The following is a 20,244-nucleotide window of genomic DNA, read 5'->3' as shown; positions in this document are numbered from 1 at the left end:
GTCAATAAAAAATTTAACTTTTTAAAGATATCAAAGATAGATTTTTTAATGACTTCATTGTTTTGTGCTGTTTGTAGGTCCCCAAGTTTTCGGATGAGCTGCAGTTCACGAGTGAAGTGACCGACATGTGTGTATTTAGTGGATCCGATTCGGACCAAGACTAGGGCGTAGGGGAATCCACATTCTTCATTTTCACCAGGGAATTCCCATTTTTCATTTCATCAGGGAATCCCAATTCTCCTTTTCATCAGGAAATTCCATTTTCCATTTAATCAAGAAATTCCCATTCTCTATTTCATGATGGAATTCCCGTTCTACGTTTCATCAGGGAATTTTCATTCTTCATTTCATCAGGGAATCCACTTTTCATGATTTCTGATTATACCGATGAAATATATATTTCATCAGGGATATCCTTCTTCCCATCTCATCACAGGAATTCCTAACCCAGAAGAGATATCCCTATTTCGTCAAGGAAATCTTTGTTTTATCAGGGAATCTCCATTACACAAGGAAATCCTAATTTGACCAGGAGACGCTTCAAAGGAGTCCTTTACTTATACAATGGAATTCCAGTATTAGATAGAAGGACTTTCAATCAATTTTTGTGAAGACTGTGATATTTGAAAGCTGTCTCAATTTTTTTTTTAAATATTTGTATCTCCAATTAAATTTCTTTCAGACACCAGTTTAACATTAATAAGATTTTAGAGAATAAGTGTTTAGCATTCGTTTTTCTCAATATTGGTATTGAAACTATGTTTGTTTGTTTTTAAGACATACAAGTGAAACATGACAAAAAATTACCTTGTAGGTATTATTGATAGAACATATCCTCATTTTTGTCACATTTGGTCATGATTATTAAATTTAAATGTTGTAAAAAAAATATTTACATGCTTATCAAAACTGTGATTTAATTAGGTGATAAAGTCTTGTGATAACATATCTATCAAGTAAAACTGCTAGAAAGATATATTTTCTTTAGAAACACACTTCTATGATAAATAGAATACAGGAATGTAGGAATTTATATTGGATAAATTATACATACAATGAAACCTGTCTGATTGCCCATCCAGAGGCAAACAATGTTTTGGTTGAATAAGACAGGTTGTCATAATACACAGGCCTCATGTGATAGTTTGAAAATTAATTTAATTAAATTCTTTATTTGTTTAACAAGGATTACGAACAGCCCAAGGGCTACTAGTCGCTTTCCTCACATTTAACAAACAAGTGAGCGGTACAACGGTTTGAAAATTAAAAGGGATTACAGTTGTTCATCGAATATAACACAGTGTTAGACTTCCCAAGGGACAGATAAGACAGGTTTCACTGTATATCATCGTTAGTAATTTATTCATGATTTCCCAAAGGCTGTGAGATTTTGTGATTATCATTAATTAAGATCACATCATTATAGTTTGCTATTTCATGAAATAAATCTTGTTCTGGTGTTTTCAACATTGGTGCTCAGCGTTTTGTCGGTGAACCTATCAGCTGATGTAATCATTGTCCATTCACATGTGGTGGCTGGTTTCATCAATATACAGTAAAACCTTGTTATACTGCCATCAGTCGTCCAGGGAAATTACGGCATTATAAAGGGGTTTGGTGATAAATTAGGGAAATGTATAAAGGATTTCATGGGAAAATTTAAAAAAAGGCGGCATCGAAATATGTTGGCGGTAAGCAAGGTGGCAAATGAAACGAAGGGCATTATATCGAGGTCTTACTGTATCTTGTAAGGTAAAGGGTGCCATTAAGTTTCATTATTTTGTTCAAGTCATTTACTGTTTAGCTTGGGTTGCAACTAAGAAATTATTAATGCATAACACAAAATAGGTGACAAATATCTTGACAAGGGAAGTTACTCTAATCCAGAAATACTCTTTCTTGTTACTTAGTTAATCATCTATGAAAATACAGCCGTGAAGTGGTGATTGTAACTGTTGCAGATGTTCAATTTACCTTAATTGAAGAATTATCGTTTTTGAATTAATTCCCTTATGGAAAAGATTTGTTAATTAATCCGTCCATATTTAAACAAACTTTGTTTAGCTTCGTTTTTGTTTTGTTTTTTAATTTTAAATCCGTCCATAAAAGTTATTTAGTTAACTTCACTTTTGTGAATTTTATCCTTAATAAAAAAATGTACATTGTAATGAAATTGAATTTTGATAATATTATAACATCATAAATTACCTGGTGTTGAATTTTTGGGATATTTATGGAAGATCTAATACATTTTAATTAACTTAAATCTTAGTATTTTGAAAATGTATTGAATTTTGAAATCTTCATTTGTAATAGCATATTTATGATAAATACAGACAGTAATACATTTTTATCAACTTTATAATATTTCACCTATCGTAGTACCAACAATTCAATTCAAGTTAGAAATGTATCAGATATTGAATTCTTTTAGTTTATATAAATATTCAAATTATGCAAAATGAAAAAATCATTATCATTATCATATTTACAGTTTCATTCTGAATGTAGAGATATTCATTTTTCACATTGCATCTGTTGATTATATGTTATTTATTTTGTTTTCAAATTTTATACATTTGTATCACGAGTCATAATAATCAGTTTCTAGTTCAATATACACATGTAAGTATTTTAAGTGACTGCTATACTGTATTGATTTTTTATTTGATTTAGGGTAAATGATTTGAACTTAATTTTATGTGTACTCACATTTCGCATGCTATTAAACAATGATTACCAAACTATTTCTTACATGAAATAATAAAGTGAAAAAGGGATATCATTACAGAGATGTGCCATGAGTTAAAGAAAAATAGATCATGCATATTAAAACGGTATATATTATTTATCCTAAGTTTATTTATTTTCATTCAAAGTATCACTTAAGTGATAGAATTTTATTTTTCTTGTATCTGTAGATACTGTTCCACTAGTTTAACTCGATGTAGCATTATTATTTTTGTTATTTCTTAATCATTTAATGACAAAATATATATGTGTCATATTCAAAAATAAATAATTTTCATAAAAAGTTGCTAGGAAGAAAATCAGAAATGTTGTTTCGTATTAAAAAAAAAAAACGCTGAAAATACAGGTCTATCTATAGACAAAATGTTTTTTCATATATGTTCAAGTATTATTCATACAAGTTTAAGTATACATTGTATTATAAATACTATTTAAGTTGTGATAATATCATTATTTCACATTGTTTGAGAGTCGAGAACTGTTACTAGTTTTAAGTGCTAGATTGTATATAGCCATTGTGGCTGTCTTGCCCATATTATACATTATAAGTCATTAATCTTTGTAAATCATGCATATTATCTGTAATTTTTTATAATTTATTTGTATGTTTTTTTTCATAATTTTCTAACATATACTGACTTTTTAGTCGTAGAACCAAGTGAGTTAACAAAGACTGTGATAAAACAATGTATTTTCAAAACTTTATCAAATTTTACTGTATTTCCTCCTCACGATTGATCTAAACTTGGTATGTCCGAAATTTCGGAAACGTCTCTATAATAATCGTGCAATAAGCCCAGGGAGATAAGATCATATTAGGAAATTTATTATTTGAGGCCAATGAATAGGAGGGATGGGCTTATTACCAGGCATTGGCTTATTGCTGGACATTGGCTTATTGTGCGATAAATAGCCATTACAGTATAATTTAGATTAAAGATTGTTTTTATTGCCTATTTAAGCATTTGTTCATTTCTTAGTTTAGAATGTATGCAAATGATGTAGAATGACCTGACCTGATTGGTTCAAGGTCATTCGGTTGTTATAGGTAATGATGACTTGATGCTTGTATCAAGGTCATTGGAAGATTGCTTCATTCAATCCAAGGTCACATTTGTAACCATGAGTATTCTTTTATATGCAAATCATTTAGAATTCAATCAAATTAGATCAAGCTCATTTGCATTTGTTGCCATAGCGATTGAACTTTCCATTGTCATAGTACTAGATGCTAGTGTCAAGGCCATAATTTATTTATGTACAGGTTAAGGTCACTTATTCATCAGACAATAGTACAAGATGTTAATTAAGGTTGTTAGTCATGGTGAATATTATACTTATATTTTGGCTATCACTTGAAAACTAGGTTAGGGTCAAGGTCATTTATTTATTTTTTTGACGAATGCTTGATGTCAACTTTGTTTCAGAGTGATGATGTCTTGTTAAAAGATAGAGTAAAAGTAAATGTGCACATCTTTGTTATTGAATGTGTCGGCTAGTTTTGACTGTATATTGTATAACTGTATGAAGAAAATAATGCATGTTGACATCGATCTATCGTTGACTTATACTGATACTTGTATGGAAAAATATTGCATGTTGGCATCTTACAGTATGGGTTTTATTGCATTCTGAAACATACATTAAAAGCATACAGGAATAATTGTTATTCCGGATTTTTAAGAAGACAAGAAAATTAATTTTTAGTTATCTCCCCTGCTTGTCTTTACAATATTCAGTTGAGATCTTAAACTCTTAATAGTATTTATTTCTTGCATGATTAGGAGTTAATATGACATGTAACACTATCATGTTCTGTAGAAAAAAATAGATGATGATATATATTAAGAATTTAATGTTTCAACAAAAAAAGAGAGAGAAAAAATTATTGGTCAACATAATTTTAGGAAGCTGAATATTACGTATTAATTTCATTGACAAGAGAAGGAAATCAAAAATTTCAATTTGAAAAAATAGCCAACAATCCAGTGATATAGGTGTAACAAGAAAATACAGTGTATATGAATGCAATTAAACAGTATTTGTTAAATCAGTATATGTTTGTTATAGTATATCTACTGGTACATCTACATGCACTTGCACAGTATTGAATGTTATTGATTATATAAAACAAATAGAAGTTGATGCAACAATAAAAAAATGCTTGTGATTTATCAGATTGTGTTATGGGTTTTTTCATATCTACCCCTGCTTGACAAAGTTGGGGGTTTATAGTATCAGCTTTGTCCGTGTGTCCAGCCATTGGTGCGTGCATCCTGGTTGACTGTAGTTTCTGCAGCATATCTCAGCTGCTGTTTGATGAGCTTTGTGTATAGGTACATCATGGGAAGACTATGTGTTGTATCCTAAAAGGAGGTCATTGTGACCTCAATTTGACCTTTGACCTTGACATTGACCTCAAGTACTTAAATAATGGTTTCCAGAACATATCTCAGCTGCTATTTCATGAATGTATCAGTACATCATGGGAGGACAGTGTGTTGCATCCTAAAATGAGGTGACTGTGACCTCAATTTGACCTTTGACTTTGACCTCAAGTACTTAAATGATGGTTTCCAGAGCATATATCAGCTGCTGTTTCCTGAAACATCATGAGAAGACAGTGTATTGCATCCTAAAACTGTGGCCACAATTTGACCTTTGACCTTTACCTCAAGTTCTAAATTAAGTGCAGTTCAGGTTTACATAAGCATATCTTAGCCACTGTTTCATGATTGGGCTCCAAACTTTGTAGATATGCAGGAAGATTGATGAAGCCCTTGCTTCAACTCTATTCTGGATTATATATCAAAAATAATTGACACAAGTAAAACTGTTCTTTCAGAGTGATATTTTTTTCTGATCATTTTGCGGACGTTTGTGCATCATTTTTTTATTTTGCTTTGTTACAATTATAAAAATGAAACATTTTCTTGAAATTTTCAGTATTTCATATTTGATTATGAAATCAAATTGAAAACCTTTTACCAAATCATTACACATAATTTAATTGAGCATCTGAACAATATTGCAGACAAACGCAATAACAATCTTAAAATGACATAGTTACTTCTGAATTTATAAACATTCTCTCTTACCATGTCTTAACAACTTGTTGAAAACCATATAACAATTGTATGCCGATGCAATGTTAAATATTTGTAAGAGATTGAAATCGGTACAAAGAACAAAAAGTGAAAAAAATCTTCAATGCCATATATAAAAAGTTCAATTTTAAACTGCAAAGGTCAGACATCAGTAGCAAAGATGCAGGAAGTAAAACCAAGGAGCCATCAAAGTTCAATAGCTACTCAATTTAATTTCTGTTGTCTATAGTGAAAACTGAACTTTCCAAGCAATTTCATATATCATTGAACTATAAAATATCAGCACCGACATGCCAATTGTTCATATTTTTATTTGCCAGCCGCCATTTGCTAATTGCCACGTCATACTTGCCAACTTTTTGTAATTCCCAATGGGAATATAAAATGTGTGTATATACATACCCCTAGAGGTACAATAACCGTTTAAAATGACATATTTTAAGTTGCCCTTTCAGATGAATTCATTAGATCTTAGAATATAGGAATAGAAAATTCACTGCTTGAAAATGCTACATTTTAAGGTCCAAAATCGGGAGTCTCCCTCCTAAATAGGGAGAGTTTGCAAGTATGCCACATAGCCCTTGACAATGGACATATGCTAACTAATAACTAATTGCTTATTGCAGCTGGCTGATTGCCACCTGCCATTTCTTATTTTCAAAGTTTTCCCGTTTAGGTTGATCCCTTATTGCCATTTGTTAATTGTCTTGTCTTTTTGCCATTCGCTTATAACCATGCCCGTTGGATATTATCATTAACTAGTTGCCATTTGCTAATTGCTCATACAATACAATTTAGTAACAAATTTATGAGTGATTGTCAGTTCTTGCAAATGGGCCAAAAGCAAACGCCAGTAAGTTATCATAGCAACGACAAACGATTAGTATAATGCTACAAACAGGTAGATTGGCAAATGTCAAAAAGACAATTGGCAATATGCACCTGGCAATTGGCATGTCAGTGTGGGTACTCTAAGGAAGACACCAGTACGCATTGCCAAATGTAGATTACAAAATGCAAAATGAGTGCTTAAAACCAGGTAAGCCTATTATTTCTCCTTTCGAACACACACCTTTCCGAATTCATTCACTGTTGTAATTTACTTTGACATTCTTCTAAAACAAAAACATCGGCACTTCCATGTTTCTTATTCAATCGTCCATTTAAATTAAATGATAGCTGAATTTTGCATTACGCATTTGGCATTTCGCTTTTGTCATTTTGCATTACGCATTGGGCATAACACATTTCGCAATCCGCATTCGGCACTGCGTCCCGGCCTTCCAAAGTACTCTATATCATATATCTTATATATATATCTTCATTTTTTGCAATATACAGTATTTTTATTGTCTTTGTGCTACATACATTCACAATATTTGCAAATAATCATAATGATAATGCGTTATCTTACACTAAGAAGAACAGGAAACTATATATACCAAACCAACATAAGATATATTACAAACTAATAATAAAAATGTAAAAAAACACAACACTAAAAAACCCACCAATGTGTCCAATATTAAGCCTTCAAGTCTTACGTACCTAGCTCTTTTCTAATAAACACAGCATTTGAAAGTTATTCTTTATTTTTAAGTGTACAATATCAAATCTTACGAGTCTTGCCTAAACCATCACTGGAGAAACCAACTGATACCCTATAATTATAGAGAACCAATTTTGTTATCCACCCGTAGTTAAATATGTGAACTGAATATACTTTCTGATTAGTATTTATCAAATTAATGGTGTCAACACTAATTACTCTAATTTGGAATTTATGTATAATTTACTTTTTCACCTCAACTATTGATTATTAATGTTATTCAAATGTGCATGCTCTTGTCAGAATTTGTTCAATCGTATTGAGCTGACAACAGAGTACTTTCTGTAAGTCTTACAGTCAGAAAAAATTCTGTGTATCTGTGTGTAACTGTATATGTTATTTCCTCTGTATTAATATAGAGAAAAGTATATGTTGCGGGCATTTTTAGCGAATTGAGATATTTTGAAATTATTTCCAGTAATATTGCAAAAAGAGTATAAAAAAATAACACATGATTGGTAGGGCCTAGCGCATGGATATGCCCCCTGCTTTATAATCAAAGCGCATGGGAATCGAATCCCCTCGGCGGAGGTGCTTTTGGGAGAGAGAGAAAATGCTAGAATCTACAGTAATTTGGCAAAACAAATTTACGATGGTTGATTAGTAACACTTCGCTGCTTCATCAGCCCCCAAAAGAGAGTCTTTCCCTATGAATCTGTTCAATATATCAGTCTAGTACCAGAGAAGCCCAATTTAACCAGAATTAACGTGTTATATATATCATGTGAAAAAAATGAGTGCTCGCAAAAATGAACAGATTTACAGTAACGTTTCAAGTTTTGACACTTTGCCGCGATCGAAAATAACTATCAGAAGGCTTCTAAATAGGCACTTGACACTTTGCACTGAATTTGGCAAAAACAAAAATAAACACAGGAAAAGATCCTATTGAAACTGACGTTGATGAAGATTTACTTGTTCTCTAATTATTAAAAAACGTTTTGATATCATGATAGATCTAACAGTTCCATCAATTTTCATCTAAATTTGTATCTTAGTTATTAAATATTTTTATTTATACTAGGTATCCTTCCGGTTCCGTTTAGTTCGATGCGGCACTAGTACCGGTAGTTGTTTCCCTTTGTTTTCTGTTAGGCTTCCAATGATTGGAGTAGGGATGTGTTCGTCAACCAATCAAAAAGTTCGTTTCAAAATTGATCGTCTGATGAAAACACCGGCAAGAATACTGCACACGTGAAGTTCGTGTGTTATTTCATTGCGATGAAATTCAGCAGTTTACCTATAACAACGTATTTTACAATGAGGTGCGACCATTTACCTATATTTTGTCATTTGTTTCATATACGACAAGTTGGTTTGTGTATTTGTTCATAGCGAGACGGAGTTACTGAAGTAGGGGTTCGATTCTCGGATATTGTGAACACTGGTCACTGCATATCGAAGCCTATCGTCCAGCTGTCCAGTTCGTCCCATCTCCGGGATCCATTTACTGTTCACAATTTCACGCGGAACTCTCGTGGTGGATACATACACTGTTTGGGCCTAGTTAGCCGATGTCTCTATTTATATTGAAACTGCTTGCCACCAGTCGAGGCATCCAACTGTATAGATTATAATTCGTGTTTACATGTTTTATTTCTAAAAATGGCCCGAGTTTCCTCTACTCTGCCGATTTGCATTGACATTTATACCTATAGATGTATCGACCTATCTTTTGAGCTATTTTCGCGTTATTATCGTGTTATCATCTTTGGAAAAGAAAACGACACAGACTGAGAATCGCATGAAAAGATATCACTATTTTGATTGCAGCAGAACTGTTTTTAAAAAAATGTTGGGGGAAAAAAAGGCAAAAAACATTGATGAAAAATGAAAATATAAGGTACCTTATCTCTAATTGTATGTTTTTATAGCCAACATTACTTCAAAGTTTGAGGCAACTTTGCTTTATTTTTATTAAAACTGAAAGCTTAGAAATGTATATATAGTTCATTACCGCACAGTGTTCATAACCTCAGTTTGTACAACTATTCACCCAACATGTAATCGCCATTGCAGCATTTAAAAATAGTTCCCGGTGTTATTGTTGATGGTCGTGAACCGTAACAGGGTCAACATTTTGTTTGCCTTTCAGGATGGGGGATGACCTGCGGGTAACCCAGATGTGTGACGTCATGTACTTACTATGTATTGAATTGTTGGTGGATATAGCTATATATATATATTTTGTGTATTTGTTAATAAAAGATGAATTGTTTTTTTTTATAGATGAGATGTAATGAACTCTGAAACATCAATAACAGCATCAGTTGGATAATGGCAGAGAAGAAGCCAGACCTCCCTAGGGGCCTGATAGGACGCACAGGTGTGCCAACAGGGAGAGGGACAAGGTGAGCCATTTAGGGAACATACTTTTCCACTGGACCAAGTTCATATTACCACTACGAGAAAAGAACAAGAGTTGACACTAAAAAAAAACACTTACTTTGGAATTTTTGTGATTACAGATTACCGTCAATTAGAGGTCCAAGAGACTTGACACTTGGAGGAATTCCAAAGAAAGTGTTCACACCTACAATTCCTGCAGGCAGAAGAGACAAGACCAAAGACAGGTATGTATACATGTATACATTATGTAGTAATAAGTACTATTATTATTTTTTCATATTATTCCCGACAAGTGATTGGCCAGCAGTGCATCAAGTGTCCACCAATAAAAACCGATATTGACTTGGAGCGCGTGATTTGTTGAAGGACTTGATGTTTCTAAAAATGGAATTATGATGCGTCTCCAAACAATGCACCGTCCCATTTTTTTTTTATTTTTTTTTTCAGATTGCTTACATTACTGTTTTGTAAAATAATAAAACAACGATACCTGATTTATCAACCCAAGAAAAGATATATTGACCGAGGACGCAGTTATTTATTGTAATTTTCAGATTTCTTACATTACTTTGTTGTAAAATAATAAAACAATTGTAGCCTTTAGCTTCGGTCAATACCTGGATTTATCAACCCGAGAAAAGATATATTGACCTCGGACAATATATCTTTTATCGGGTCGATAAATCCAGGTCTCGACCTCAGCCAAAGGCTATAATTGAATAGTAGTATATGTAGTAATGTTTGTTACCAACAACTAGTGAGGGATAGGTCATATGCAGTGCTGCAGTAATATTACATACTAAGATGTAGATCAGTGGCTTACATGCTTGATCTACATATATTGATATTGGATTTTGTGAAATTAGCAACAGGTTATGAAGGTGTATGTACCAATTATGCAATTTAAAATGTTCTGCATGCAACATAGGAAAACCATGGACCCTGCCAGCCTTTAGTTTAACTTGTATAATCTGCGGCCATGTCAATATTGTAAGAGTAATTGCCATCAAGAGACTAATGAAGTAAAGTAGTAACATCGTAAGTATCAATATGTTGCCACTACAACAGGACCAGTACACAGCCGATTGAGCTCTATAGCTGTAATGACCTATAATAGCTCTATGGTATCTGAAATAGGTTTTTTTGAGCTATTTTCATGTGATTTTCTCTTTTAAGGAAAATGAAACAAAGTCGCTTTAAAAAGAAGATTTTATCATTAGGTTGATAACAAAAGGCATTAAATATAACTATTCATTTAAAAAAAATAATGACGTAAAAAAAAAATCAAAAATTTAACGTTTATGAAAAATGAAGATAAACATATAAATGTATGCTTTTTGTGGTCAACATTACCATAAACCTTATTGTTTTATGCAACTTTGCTTTAATTTAATGAAAATTGAAATCTGAGAAAATATAACTCAATACAGCTATAATTTATAGGTGAATATAGGTCTTTAAAGCTATATAGCTCAATCGGCAGAGTGTACTGGACCTGTACAAAGTTACATGTCTCATACTTGTATACTGTACGTATGTCCAACTGCTTGAATGCAAAAATGCATTAATGCAGGATGTTTGACTCCTATAAGGAAAACCTGAATCACTGCCTGTGGATAGTTGGCTGCAGGCTCTTTTCATCTCCATTACACCAGGGCCAGCTGGATGACTTCTCTGCTACCTTCTCTTTTGTTAAGAGTTGTTGATCTGCTGACTTTCAGTCTCTTCCTGTGATTGCCCGGCCAGTGTCGCATACAATCTCTATTAACTGTTTAAGCTACATTGTGTACTGTATAAAATCACTTTCCATTTTATGAGATTTATGTAAAAGATATGGAATATATTTTATTTTGGTTAAAAGTCAAGTACAAGATGAAGGTCCAAAGAAGGATGGAAAAAGAGGGCATAGTGCTGATAGAAGAGGGGCAGGACCAGAGAGGGGCAGAGGACGTGGACGGGGCCGAGGAAGGGGCAAGCCGCAAGATGTCATCCAGTCACATTCCATTTTTGAGCAAGGGCCCGTAGAGAAATTAGCCAAAGGTACAGTATTGTAGCTCAGCATTTCTGACCCTATCCAAAACATGACATTGCTTATTCATCACAATGATATATATGTCCCGTCTCTACATAGTGTCTGGAGTCTTCAATTTAATTGAAGCAATATTGTGAATGATTATTTTGATAATTGTAGGATATGAAAATGTATGTCTGTACTACTGTAAAAGCATAATATTTGGATTTGACCAGTACCCATCGAGTGAGTAAATCTCACCTGGTCTTACCTGTACCTCACAAGTCGTGCAGTGAAATCAACTTGTATAGAAAGTAAACAATATTAAAATACCACAAATGCATAACATTCCCTTTTTAACATTAATCAAATATTCTATTCAAAGAAAAGGGTGTATAGTGTAAATAATGCAGTCGTCGTCAGTTGTTTACGACAATAACGTTAACTTTGGATCAATTTCTGGCACCATGCTGTCAGGACAGTATGCCCCGATTTTGACACTTTTTCAACGGAGACACGGGGAAATCAATTTCTAATGCAATAGAGAAACTATTGCTTAAATGGTTAAAAACACACGTCTTCCTTCTGGAGTAATATTTTCATTGAACTTAGCATGATTTTCTGACATGATGTGTGAAGGTTAACCGTGAATATTTATGAAATGCATGCTCGTTTTCTTACCAGAATTTGTGTTATAAAATGTTGGTAGGCCTAATTATTTCCATTTTAGATAGCTATATTAACTACCATACATGCTTGTTTAAACTTAATTATATGGCCATCGAGCAATGGTCGATCTATTGTTTTCCTCTGACTGGGGTGAAGGGAGGTGTGAAAACTTCACCTTGAGTGGACAGGTGATCACCTCTGGCGATGTTCAGTTAGCCGGACCTATTATGTGGCCCGACGCCTGTCAATTTTAACTTCCTACTTTTAATACAAAAAAAAACAAACCCACAGGGTTTTAAAATATTGCTTCCACGAAATATAATCCCAACACATTTGTCCCAAAACAAAAACAACAAAACTTAACCCCAAAGTAAATACATGCTTTTACAGTATGAAATGTGAAACAACTATTGACTGGATGTCTACAATAAGAGAAATTAACTGTGTATTTAAGGTTTTGATTGTGTATTTCAGGTTCAGGATTCACCAGTGACTACCTAGGGGGAGGAGGGGGAGGGGGAGGAGGTGGTGGAGGTAGTGGTGGTGGTGGTGGCGGCAGAGGGGGAGGTTCAAAGTCTGCCTCATCCTCTGGGGGGATCAGGACTGGGATCAAGACAGAACGGGGTGAGGATGGATCCAAGCAAGTCCTGGACTATCTTCTGAGGGATGATGTAAGTCTCGACTAATGAATGGTTTTTGTCTATTGATGAATAATGTACATGTATGTCCACTGAGAATAATTCATGTCTCGGTGAAATTGTAACTCTATTTTTGTTCCTGTTTCAGTTTATAGACACCTCTTGTGATGCTGAAGACCCTACCACCCAGCCTGTGCTGCTACCTCTGTGTGCCATGGTGGACAGACAAACGAAACTGGATCTCACTAATGTCAGCAACACCAAGATCAAAAGTAAGTTCAATTGAGTCCAGAATGATTGTCAGTAGTTTTTCATAACATAGCGAAAGAGAATTCCGTTTCCTAGAACAATAGCCTAAATAACCATAATGTGATGAATTTGTGGTGCATAAAGAGACTTCAATCACATTTTATTTCCTTGCATTCTGCTACACTTTTGAATTTGATGAGTAGGCTGAAATGGTAAGGGGGGGGGGGGGAATTGTGTTCAAATACACGATAACAGTTGCTAAACTGCTGTCTGTACTGTTTGAACATACAACATTTAGGGTCAATAATAGGCCAACACTCTACTCATTGGGTCATGCTGTATCTAGACCTGCACTGCTTTCATCATGTACTAACAATAACTTAATTTCATTTTTAGAGGAACCTGGTTTTGATGCCGAGGTGGACAGTGTTGATTCCAAGTCGCCCAAAGTGTCGGGACTAAGGCAGTCTCCAGTTGTGGTTGATGAAAGCTGTGATCAGCTCTTTACGAACCTTGGGAAAACAGGTAAACCTCAAAGTTTTCCATATTGTGACTTCTGAAATTTATCAAATAATTGATCAAGAAATAAAATCAAAATCAGATTGGTTGAAAGTAACTGATCATAAACAGTATTTCTTAAAATGTGTCCTTCCAATCCAGCAGAAAGGCAAGTGTGCTTTTTGTATGGTGCAACATGTCCATAAATAGTCTGTCAGCTTTTCGATAAAAGATTTAGCTTAGTCATCAATGTGTCATTAACAGGAGTCCTCCCTCTTTCACAACACTGAACATTACTGATTTGCCATTTGTTTAATTCAATGTACATGTATAGCGAAACATAATTTTTCCAGAAGATTTCAGGTACCAAGTTTTCTGAATAAAAAGTTTTCTGTATTTAGAAAGTAAAATTTGCATCAAAGCATCTGCTGGACAAGATTTAAGAATCTAGATAAACTCTCTTAACTGTAAGACATTAAGAATATATGTGTGTAAAGCTGGTCATTTTCTCCACATAGAAAACAGTGACTTGATGTTTTTCCAATTCCCCGACACCATGCCTGGAGTTCCAGCCAGTAATCGAGGTGGAGATGGTGATGACAGGCAGAAATCCCAGACCGGGGCTAAGGCTGGGGTTAGTAATTGTTTAATGAGTGCGATAAAATCCTGGACCGGTACTTCTGTACATGTTTGAGTTATTGTCTTTAGGCCTGATTGATAAAAAGTTGCAAGTGTTTGGTTCTGTAAGTTTATGTTAAATTCCATATTACAGGATGACTTAGCTAAGAAGATGAGTTCCTGTTCCCTCTCGGATTTCTCTGAGGGATACATGGGTAAACTGTTGGTGCGGAAGTCGGGGCGTACACAGCTAGTGCTGGGCAACATCACACTCGATGTTTCCATGGGAACCAAATGTGGATTCTTACAGGTATTATGGTAATGAATTGTTGGTCATCACAGTATTAATGCAGTAAAACCCGAGAGATAGAAAAAGGATTTGCTTTGTCTTAAAAAAAGAAATTATTGTTGCACCAAATGTTATGATGATGTCCATACAATCCTTTGTTTTGTTGTAACGCTACTACATTAGCCGAATCTTTTCTCGCAGGACATCAATTGTTTTTGTTGCAGAATCTTAAATGATGTTACTAACAATTTGTATTCTGGTTGTAATGGAGTACTATTAAATTTGTGCAGTGATATGTATTTATTCATTCTTTGAGGCAGATTTTTGGTCATTTTCAGGATTTAGTTTCAGTAGAAACCAAGTATGATGGCGGAGATGCAGGTCACATGGCCGTGCTTGGCCACGTCAACAAGAGGCTTGTATGTACACCTGACTTTGACAGTCTGCTGCTGACCTTATGACAACAGGTACGTGATGGTAACTGTTTATCATTTCTGGCCCACTGCTGTGTATAATGTTGTAACTGGTTGGACCACAGTTGTTCAGATGAAAAAAATGATTTTATCTTGTTTTCTGCTATGACTTTCAAGGTTTGCAGGAACATTTTTGCTTGGATTTAACTACAAACTCTTAGCTATATTTAATAATAGAAATGAATTCAACATTTTGTTCGTTGCTGATGTCATATTAAGGTAACGTTGAGGCCTTTTAACTTACCAAGCATTTGTGGACGATTTATGTAGTTACACGGACATGCATGCATGACAAATGTATTGCATGCCTTTTTCATAGAAACCTAAAATAATATTTTATTGAAACCAAATCTTAAAATTTGGTATAGGATTAAATATCAATATGACACAAAACTGTTAGCAACACTGTTTTTCTTCTGTTAAAGATGTAAATAAAATCGAAGAAAAAAAAGGTCACATTGCTTGTGTGAAACATCCCACAAAGTAATGCTGCAGAGATGTCCTCCAGTTCCCATCACAATGCTGGGATTTCAGACTACATCACTGTGCTGGGATTTTAGACTACATCACTGTGCTGGGATTTCAGACTTCATCACTGTGCTGGGATTTCAGACTACATCACTGTGCTGGGATTTCAGACTACATCACTGTGCTGGGATATCCCCCTAAGAAAACATCACTACGGAGATGTCCCCCAGTTCACATCACTGTGCCGGGATGTCCCCCGAAGACTACATCACTGTGCCGGGATGTCCCCCGTAGACTACGTCACTGTGCTGAGATGTCCCCTGAAGACTACATCACTCTGCCAGGATGTCCCCCGTAGACTACCTCACTGAGCTGGGATGTCCCCCAGTTCACATCACTGTGCTGAGATGTCCCCCGACGACTAAATCTACATCACTACTGGGATGTTCCCCTAAGATTACATCAATGCTGAGATGTTCCCCTTAGATTACATCACTGCTTAGATGTCCCCAAAAGACTTTATTACAGTGCTGGTATGTCCCCCAGTTCACATCACAATGCTGGGAGGTCCGCTAAAGACTAAATCACTGTGTTGGGATGTCCCCAAATGACTGTATCACTGTGTTGGGATGTCCCCAAATGACTACATCACTGTGTTGGGATGTCCCCAAAGTATACTTCACTGTGTTGGGATGTCCCCAAAGTATACTTCACTGTGTTGGGATGTCCCCTAAGTACACTTCACTGGTACATTCTCAAAGGTTTGCCTGGTACCACAACTCAAAATTCATGTCTCAGATATATCGCATAATTACACAGTAGTGCTAGAGATATTGCTGCAGAAAATGACATAAACAGTAGTCTACTTTTATAAGGAAGTCCAAACTATATACTGTTGTAGTTTAGTGTTTGGAAAAAAAAGACAGCGTTCTGGAGGAACTATTCTTTGTATGTAACATTTGAACCTGTGATAAGTTATTTATAAAATTGTATTTTTCTTGTTGAATTTTTCTCCATCATACTGAATAATACTTCTGTTAAGAAATCTCAATCAGTCAGGTTGTTGGATTTGAAAATCCACTAATCCTACTAATTTTGGGCATTATTTAGTTGTACATATTTATACAAAGGATTGAAGGGCTATTTTAAATGGTTAAAAAAAGTTATCTTTCATTACCATAAGAAACAGGTGTTACATTTGTCACTGAAAGGAATTGAAAGGTCATGCTTTTTTTAGGCTTTCAGTTTTGAAAATGTTTAAAAGAACCATTGTGCAAGAAGCAACACGATAAGTAAAAAAAAGTGTGACTGATCAAGATCAACATCTCAAGTATCCAAAAGACAATAATTTACAAGTGTTATCGTGATACAGAAAAAGAAAATATCAAGATTGGCAATGAAAGTGCCGCAAAAACACCAATTTACAAATGTTTTGGTGACATGAGAACAAGAGTTTGATTGGCCAATTTATAAGCGTTTTGGTAAAAGAGAATAGGAAAAGTTTGCATGTCTTGGTTGAAACGGTTCAGGTGGCGCACTTGGACTGAGCTGTGTGCAGAGCTAAAAAAAATGAAAATTTCCAAATAAGAATATATTTATATAAAGTACTTTAAAACTTCATGTGAAATGACCTTGTTTTATAATGCAAACTAGCAATATTTAGCTAAAAGTTCTCCATGTTCCTTGTTTTCATACAATTATTTTGATTGTCATATGTCGCTATCACTAACAATGTAATATTATAGTCGAGGAGAGGGCTTCTATAAGTTGTTATAACTTGTGCCCAATCCATTTGATTATATCGATAAAATATGTTTAAATCAATATGAAACAAGCATACATTATCCTAATCTACATCACTGAAAAGCTACGTTGGTAATTCAAAAAAGTTTTAGAATTGCATACCCTAATATTCAAGCTTTTTAGGTGATACAAATTCGGGAAAAGGTGGGAACATTGATGTCTTGTTTTAAGCTTTCATATGACCCAAATTAGGAAAAGTTCCTGAACACCAAGCGTTTATGTGATGCAGATGGGGAAATAAGCGTCTAAAATACTGAGATTGGTCATTAAACGTCCTGAAGACCATGATTTACAAGCATTTAGGTGATACTGATGATGAATAAAGCGTCCAAAAGACCATGATTTACAAGCGTTTACGTGATGCAGATGAGAACCAGCGTCTTAAAGACCTAGATTGGTCATTAAAGCCTCTAAAAGACCTAGATCCTTCATTTAAGCGTCCGAAAGACTAGCAGTTTGTTGATACTGATGATGAATAAAGCATCCAAAAGACCATGATTTACAAGCGTTTACGTGATACTGATTAGAACAAGCGTCTTAAAGACCTAGATCCTTAATTTAAGCGTCCTGAAGACCATGATTTACAAGCGTTTACGCGATACAGATGAGAACAAGCGTCTAAAAGACCTAGATCCTTAATTTAAGCGTCCTGAAGACCATGATTTACAAGTGTTTACGTGATACAGATGAGGAAAAAAGAGCGTCTGAAAGACCTAGATTGGTCATTTAAGCGTCCCGAAGACCATGATTTACAAGCGTTTACGCGATACAGATGAGAAAAGCGTTTTAAAGACCTTGATCCTTAATTTAAGCGTCCTGAAGACCATGATTTACAAGCGTTTACGTGATACAGATGAGAAAAGGCGTCTGAAAGACCTGGATTGGTCATGAAGATCAGGTTTACAAAAATTTAGAAGATAAGCGTCTTAAAGACCTAGATCGATCGAGTCAATAAGTGTTCCATATGATAAAGATCAGTGCAAAACAATTTAACTGTCGCACATACCTTTCTGTCCGTCAAGGAAATTATTCCACTGCCGACCTGGCTCTGCGACTATTATTTTCAAGCTGACTTACAATATTGTGTGTGTTGTAACTGTTCTCTAATTTAACTACATATACATTTTTCACTTGTATTTGATATCAATTACGCGATAGAAGGAATCCTTTGGCAAGCCAAGTAATCTTTATATATCAGATAAATACATGTCATTCTAATTATATGAGATATCTCTCTAAATTACATGTAGTATATGCCGGGATAGATTTATTTAATAGGATATCTAATTGGTTTAAAGTCTTAATCGTTTTGAATATATCCTGAATTCATAGATGTCTGTAATTACATGTAGTATCCCGGGATATATTTATTTAATTGCATATCTAAATCGTTTAAAGTCTTAATCATTTTGAATATATCCTGAATTCATTTAAACATGTGAACGCTATTGCCAAATCCTGTTACTACCACATCAGGAACATCGGCTGTATTCGGCAGTTTTTAAATGCAGATGCATGCAAGATTTTGGTGCATTCACTTATTACCTCTCGGTTGGAATATTCATGGTAACGCCCTGCTCTGTGGTATATCTGACAAACTAACAAGTCGTCTGCAGAGGGTCCAGAACACTGCAGCACGGCTAGTTACTCGTACTCGAAAGAGAGAGAGCACATCACACATGTGCTTTATTCGTTACACTGGTTACCTGTACGATACAGGTCGCAGTACAAAATTCTGGTGTACACGAACAAGGCACTGAATGGAACAGCTCCTCCATACCTACAGGAGCTTGTTATCCTGTATCAGCCGTCACGATCACTGCGGTCGGAGTCAGAATCTTTGTTGTGCGTCCCAAAATCTCGAACTGTGACCTACGGAAACAGATGCTTTGGGAGGGTTTCTACTATTAGAAAGTCAAATACCCTGGCCAAGTTCAAGAGGGACATCAAAACTCACCTCTTCACGTCTGCATTTTAGATTCTTTGCAAAGACGTCATGTAAAAACCAGCATTTTCTTTGTTCAATTATGTGCACATTGCTTGCTTAAATGTATAAAAGTGATTGTAAGCCTTTGTTTTTTGTTAAATCACAATTATAACCATTACTATTATCCATATGTTGTAAAGCGCTTTAGAGTAATTTTACAAATTATATAGGGCGCTATATAAATGTTGTATATTATTATTATTATTAGCATAGATACATGTATATGATACTTTTGCAACCTCTACCTCTTAAGGTACCAGGTATTAAGACTGCTTGTTACGTTACGGACCTAAATTCGATTCTGAATCTGATGACTTTCATGGCGGCAAACTTACCTAAATAGAAACCCCGTACCAATGGAAAAAATAATTCTTGAAAAGAAAAACAACTCCGCTACCTTGTTATAACTGAAGCACCATGGGTACGTTAAGTTACAGTCTTGCAAATGAAATTTAAGATGCCATTTGGTATGTACGAAAGTTTAGTGGAATTATCTTGTGTTTTGCCCAATCCATTTGATTTTGCCTAAGTAGGACAGAAATCTTGATCTAACTGACATATATTGGCTAGGCGTTCATATCCAGCATATCAATATAAGGTAATCACGGAAAACCAGCCATCTCATCAAATAAGGTAATTTTAATACAAACATGTATTCCAAACAATTTTTTCTGTGATATGAATTCATGGATTTTGGATATAAAAAAAAAAAACATTTAGGTATT

General features: G+C 34.7%; 2 protein-coding genes across 3 annotated transcripts in view; both read left to right on the top strand.

Moving 5' to 3' along the window:
• Positions 1–4,908, top strand: part of LOC110448539 — a 53,010-nt gene extending 48,102 nt beyond the window's left edge. The window contains exon 14 of the mRNA XM_021494826.1: positions 78–4,908. Within this exon, the coding sequence (XP_021350501.1) occupies positions 78–120 (43 nt within the window). The 3' untranslated portion in view covers positions 121–4,908. The remainder of the gene's footprint in view (positions 1–77) is intronic.
• A 3,710-nt stretch (positions 4,909–8,618) lies between these two features.
• LOC110448538 (DNA-directed RNA polymerase III subunit RPC4-like) lies at positions 8,619–17,488 on the top strand. 2 transcript variants are annotated; one of them, XM_021494824.1, is made up of 11 exons: positions 8,619–8,732; positions 9,697–9,818; positions 9,936–10,040; positions 11,678–11,856; positions 12,971–13,167; positions 13,283–13,406; positions 13,780–13,908; positions 14,400–14,515; positions 14,654–14,809; positions 15,127–15,255; positions 15,687–17,488. In XM_021494824.1, exons 2-10 carry the CDS (start codon positions 9,745–9,747, stop codon positions 15,247–15,249), a joined length of 1,203 nt encoding a protein of 400 aa, XP_021350499.1. In that variant the 5' UTR covers positions 8,619–8,732; positions 9,697–9,744; the 3' UTR covers positions 15,250–15,255; positions 15,687–17,488. The 2 variants fall into 2 exon arrangements, with proteins under 2 accessions (XP_021350499.1, XP_021350500.1); XM_021494825.1 differs by lacking the exon at positions 8,619–8,732 and adding an exon at positions 8,795–8,947.
• The last annotated feature ends 2,756 nt before the right edge of the window (positions 17,489–20,244 follow it).

The sequence above is a fragment of the Mizuhopecten yessoensis genome, unplaced genomic scaffold (genome assembly GCF_002113885.1).
Source record: "Mizuhopecten yessoensis strain PY_sf001 unplaced genomic scaffold, ASM211388v2 scaffold4121, whole genome shotgun sequence".
Lineage (NCBI taxonomy): Eukaryota > Metazoa > Mollusca > Bivalvia > Pectinida > Pectinidae > Mizuhopecten > Mizuhopecten yessoensis.
Note: the sequence above shows the minus strand (reverse complement) of the source record. Positions and strands in the feature narration are given on the sequence as shown.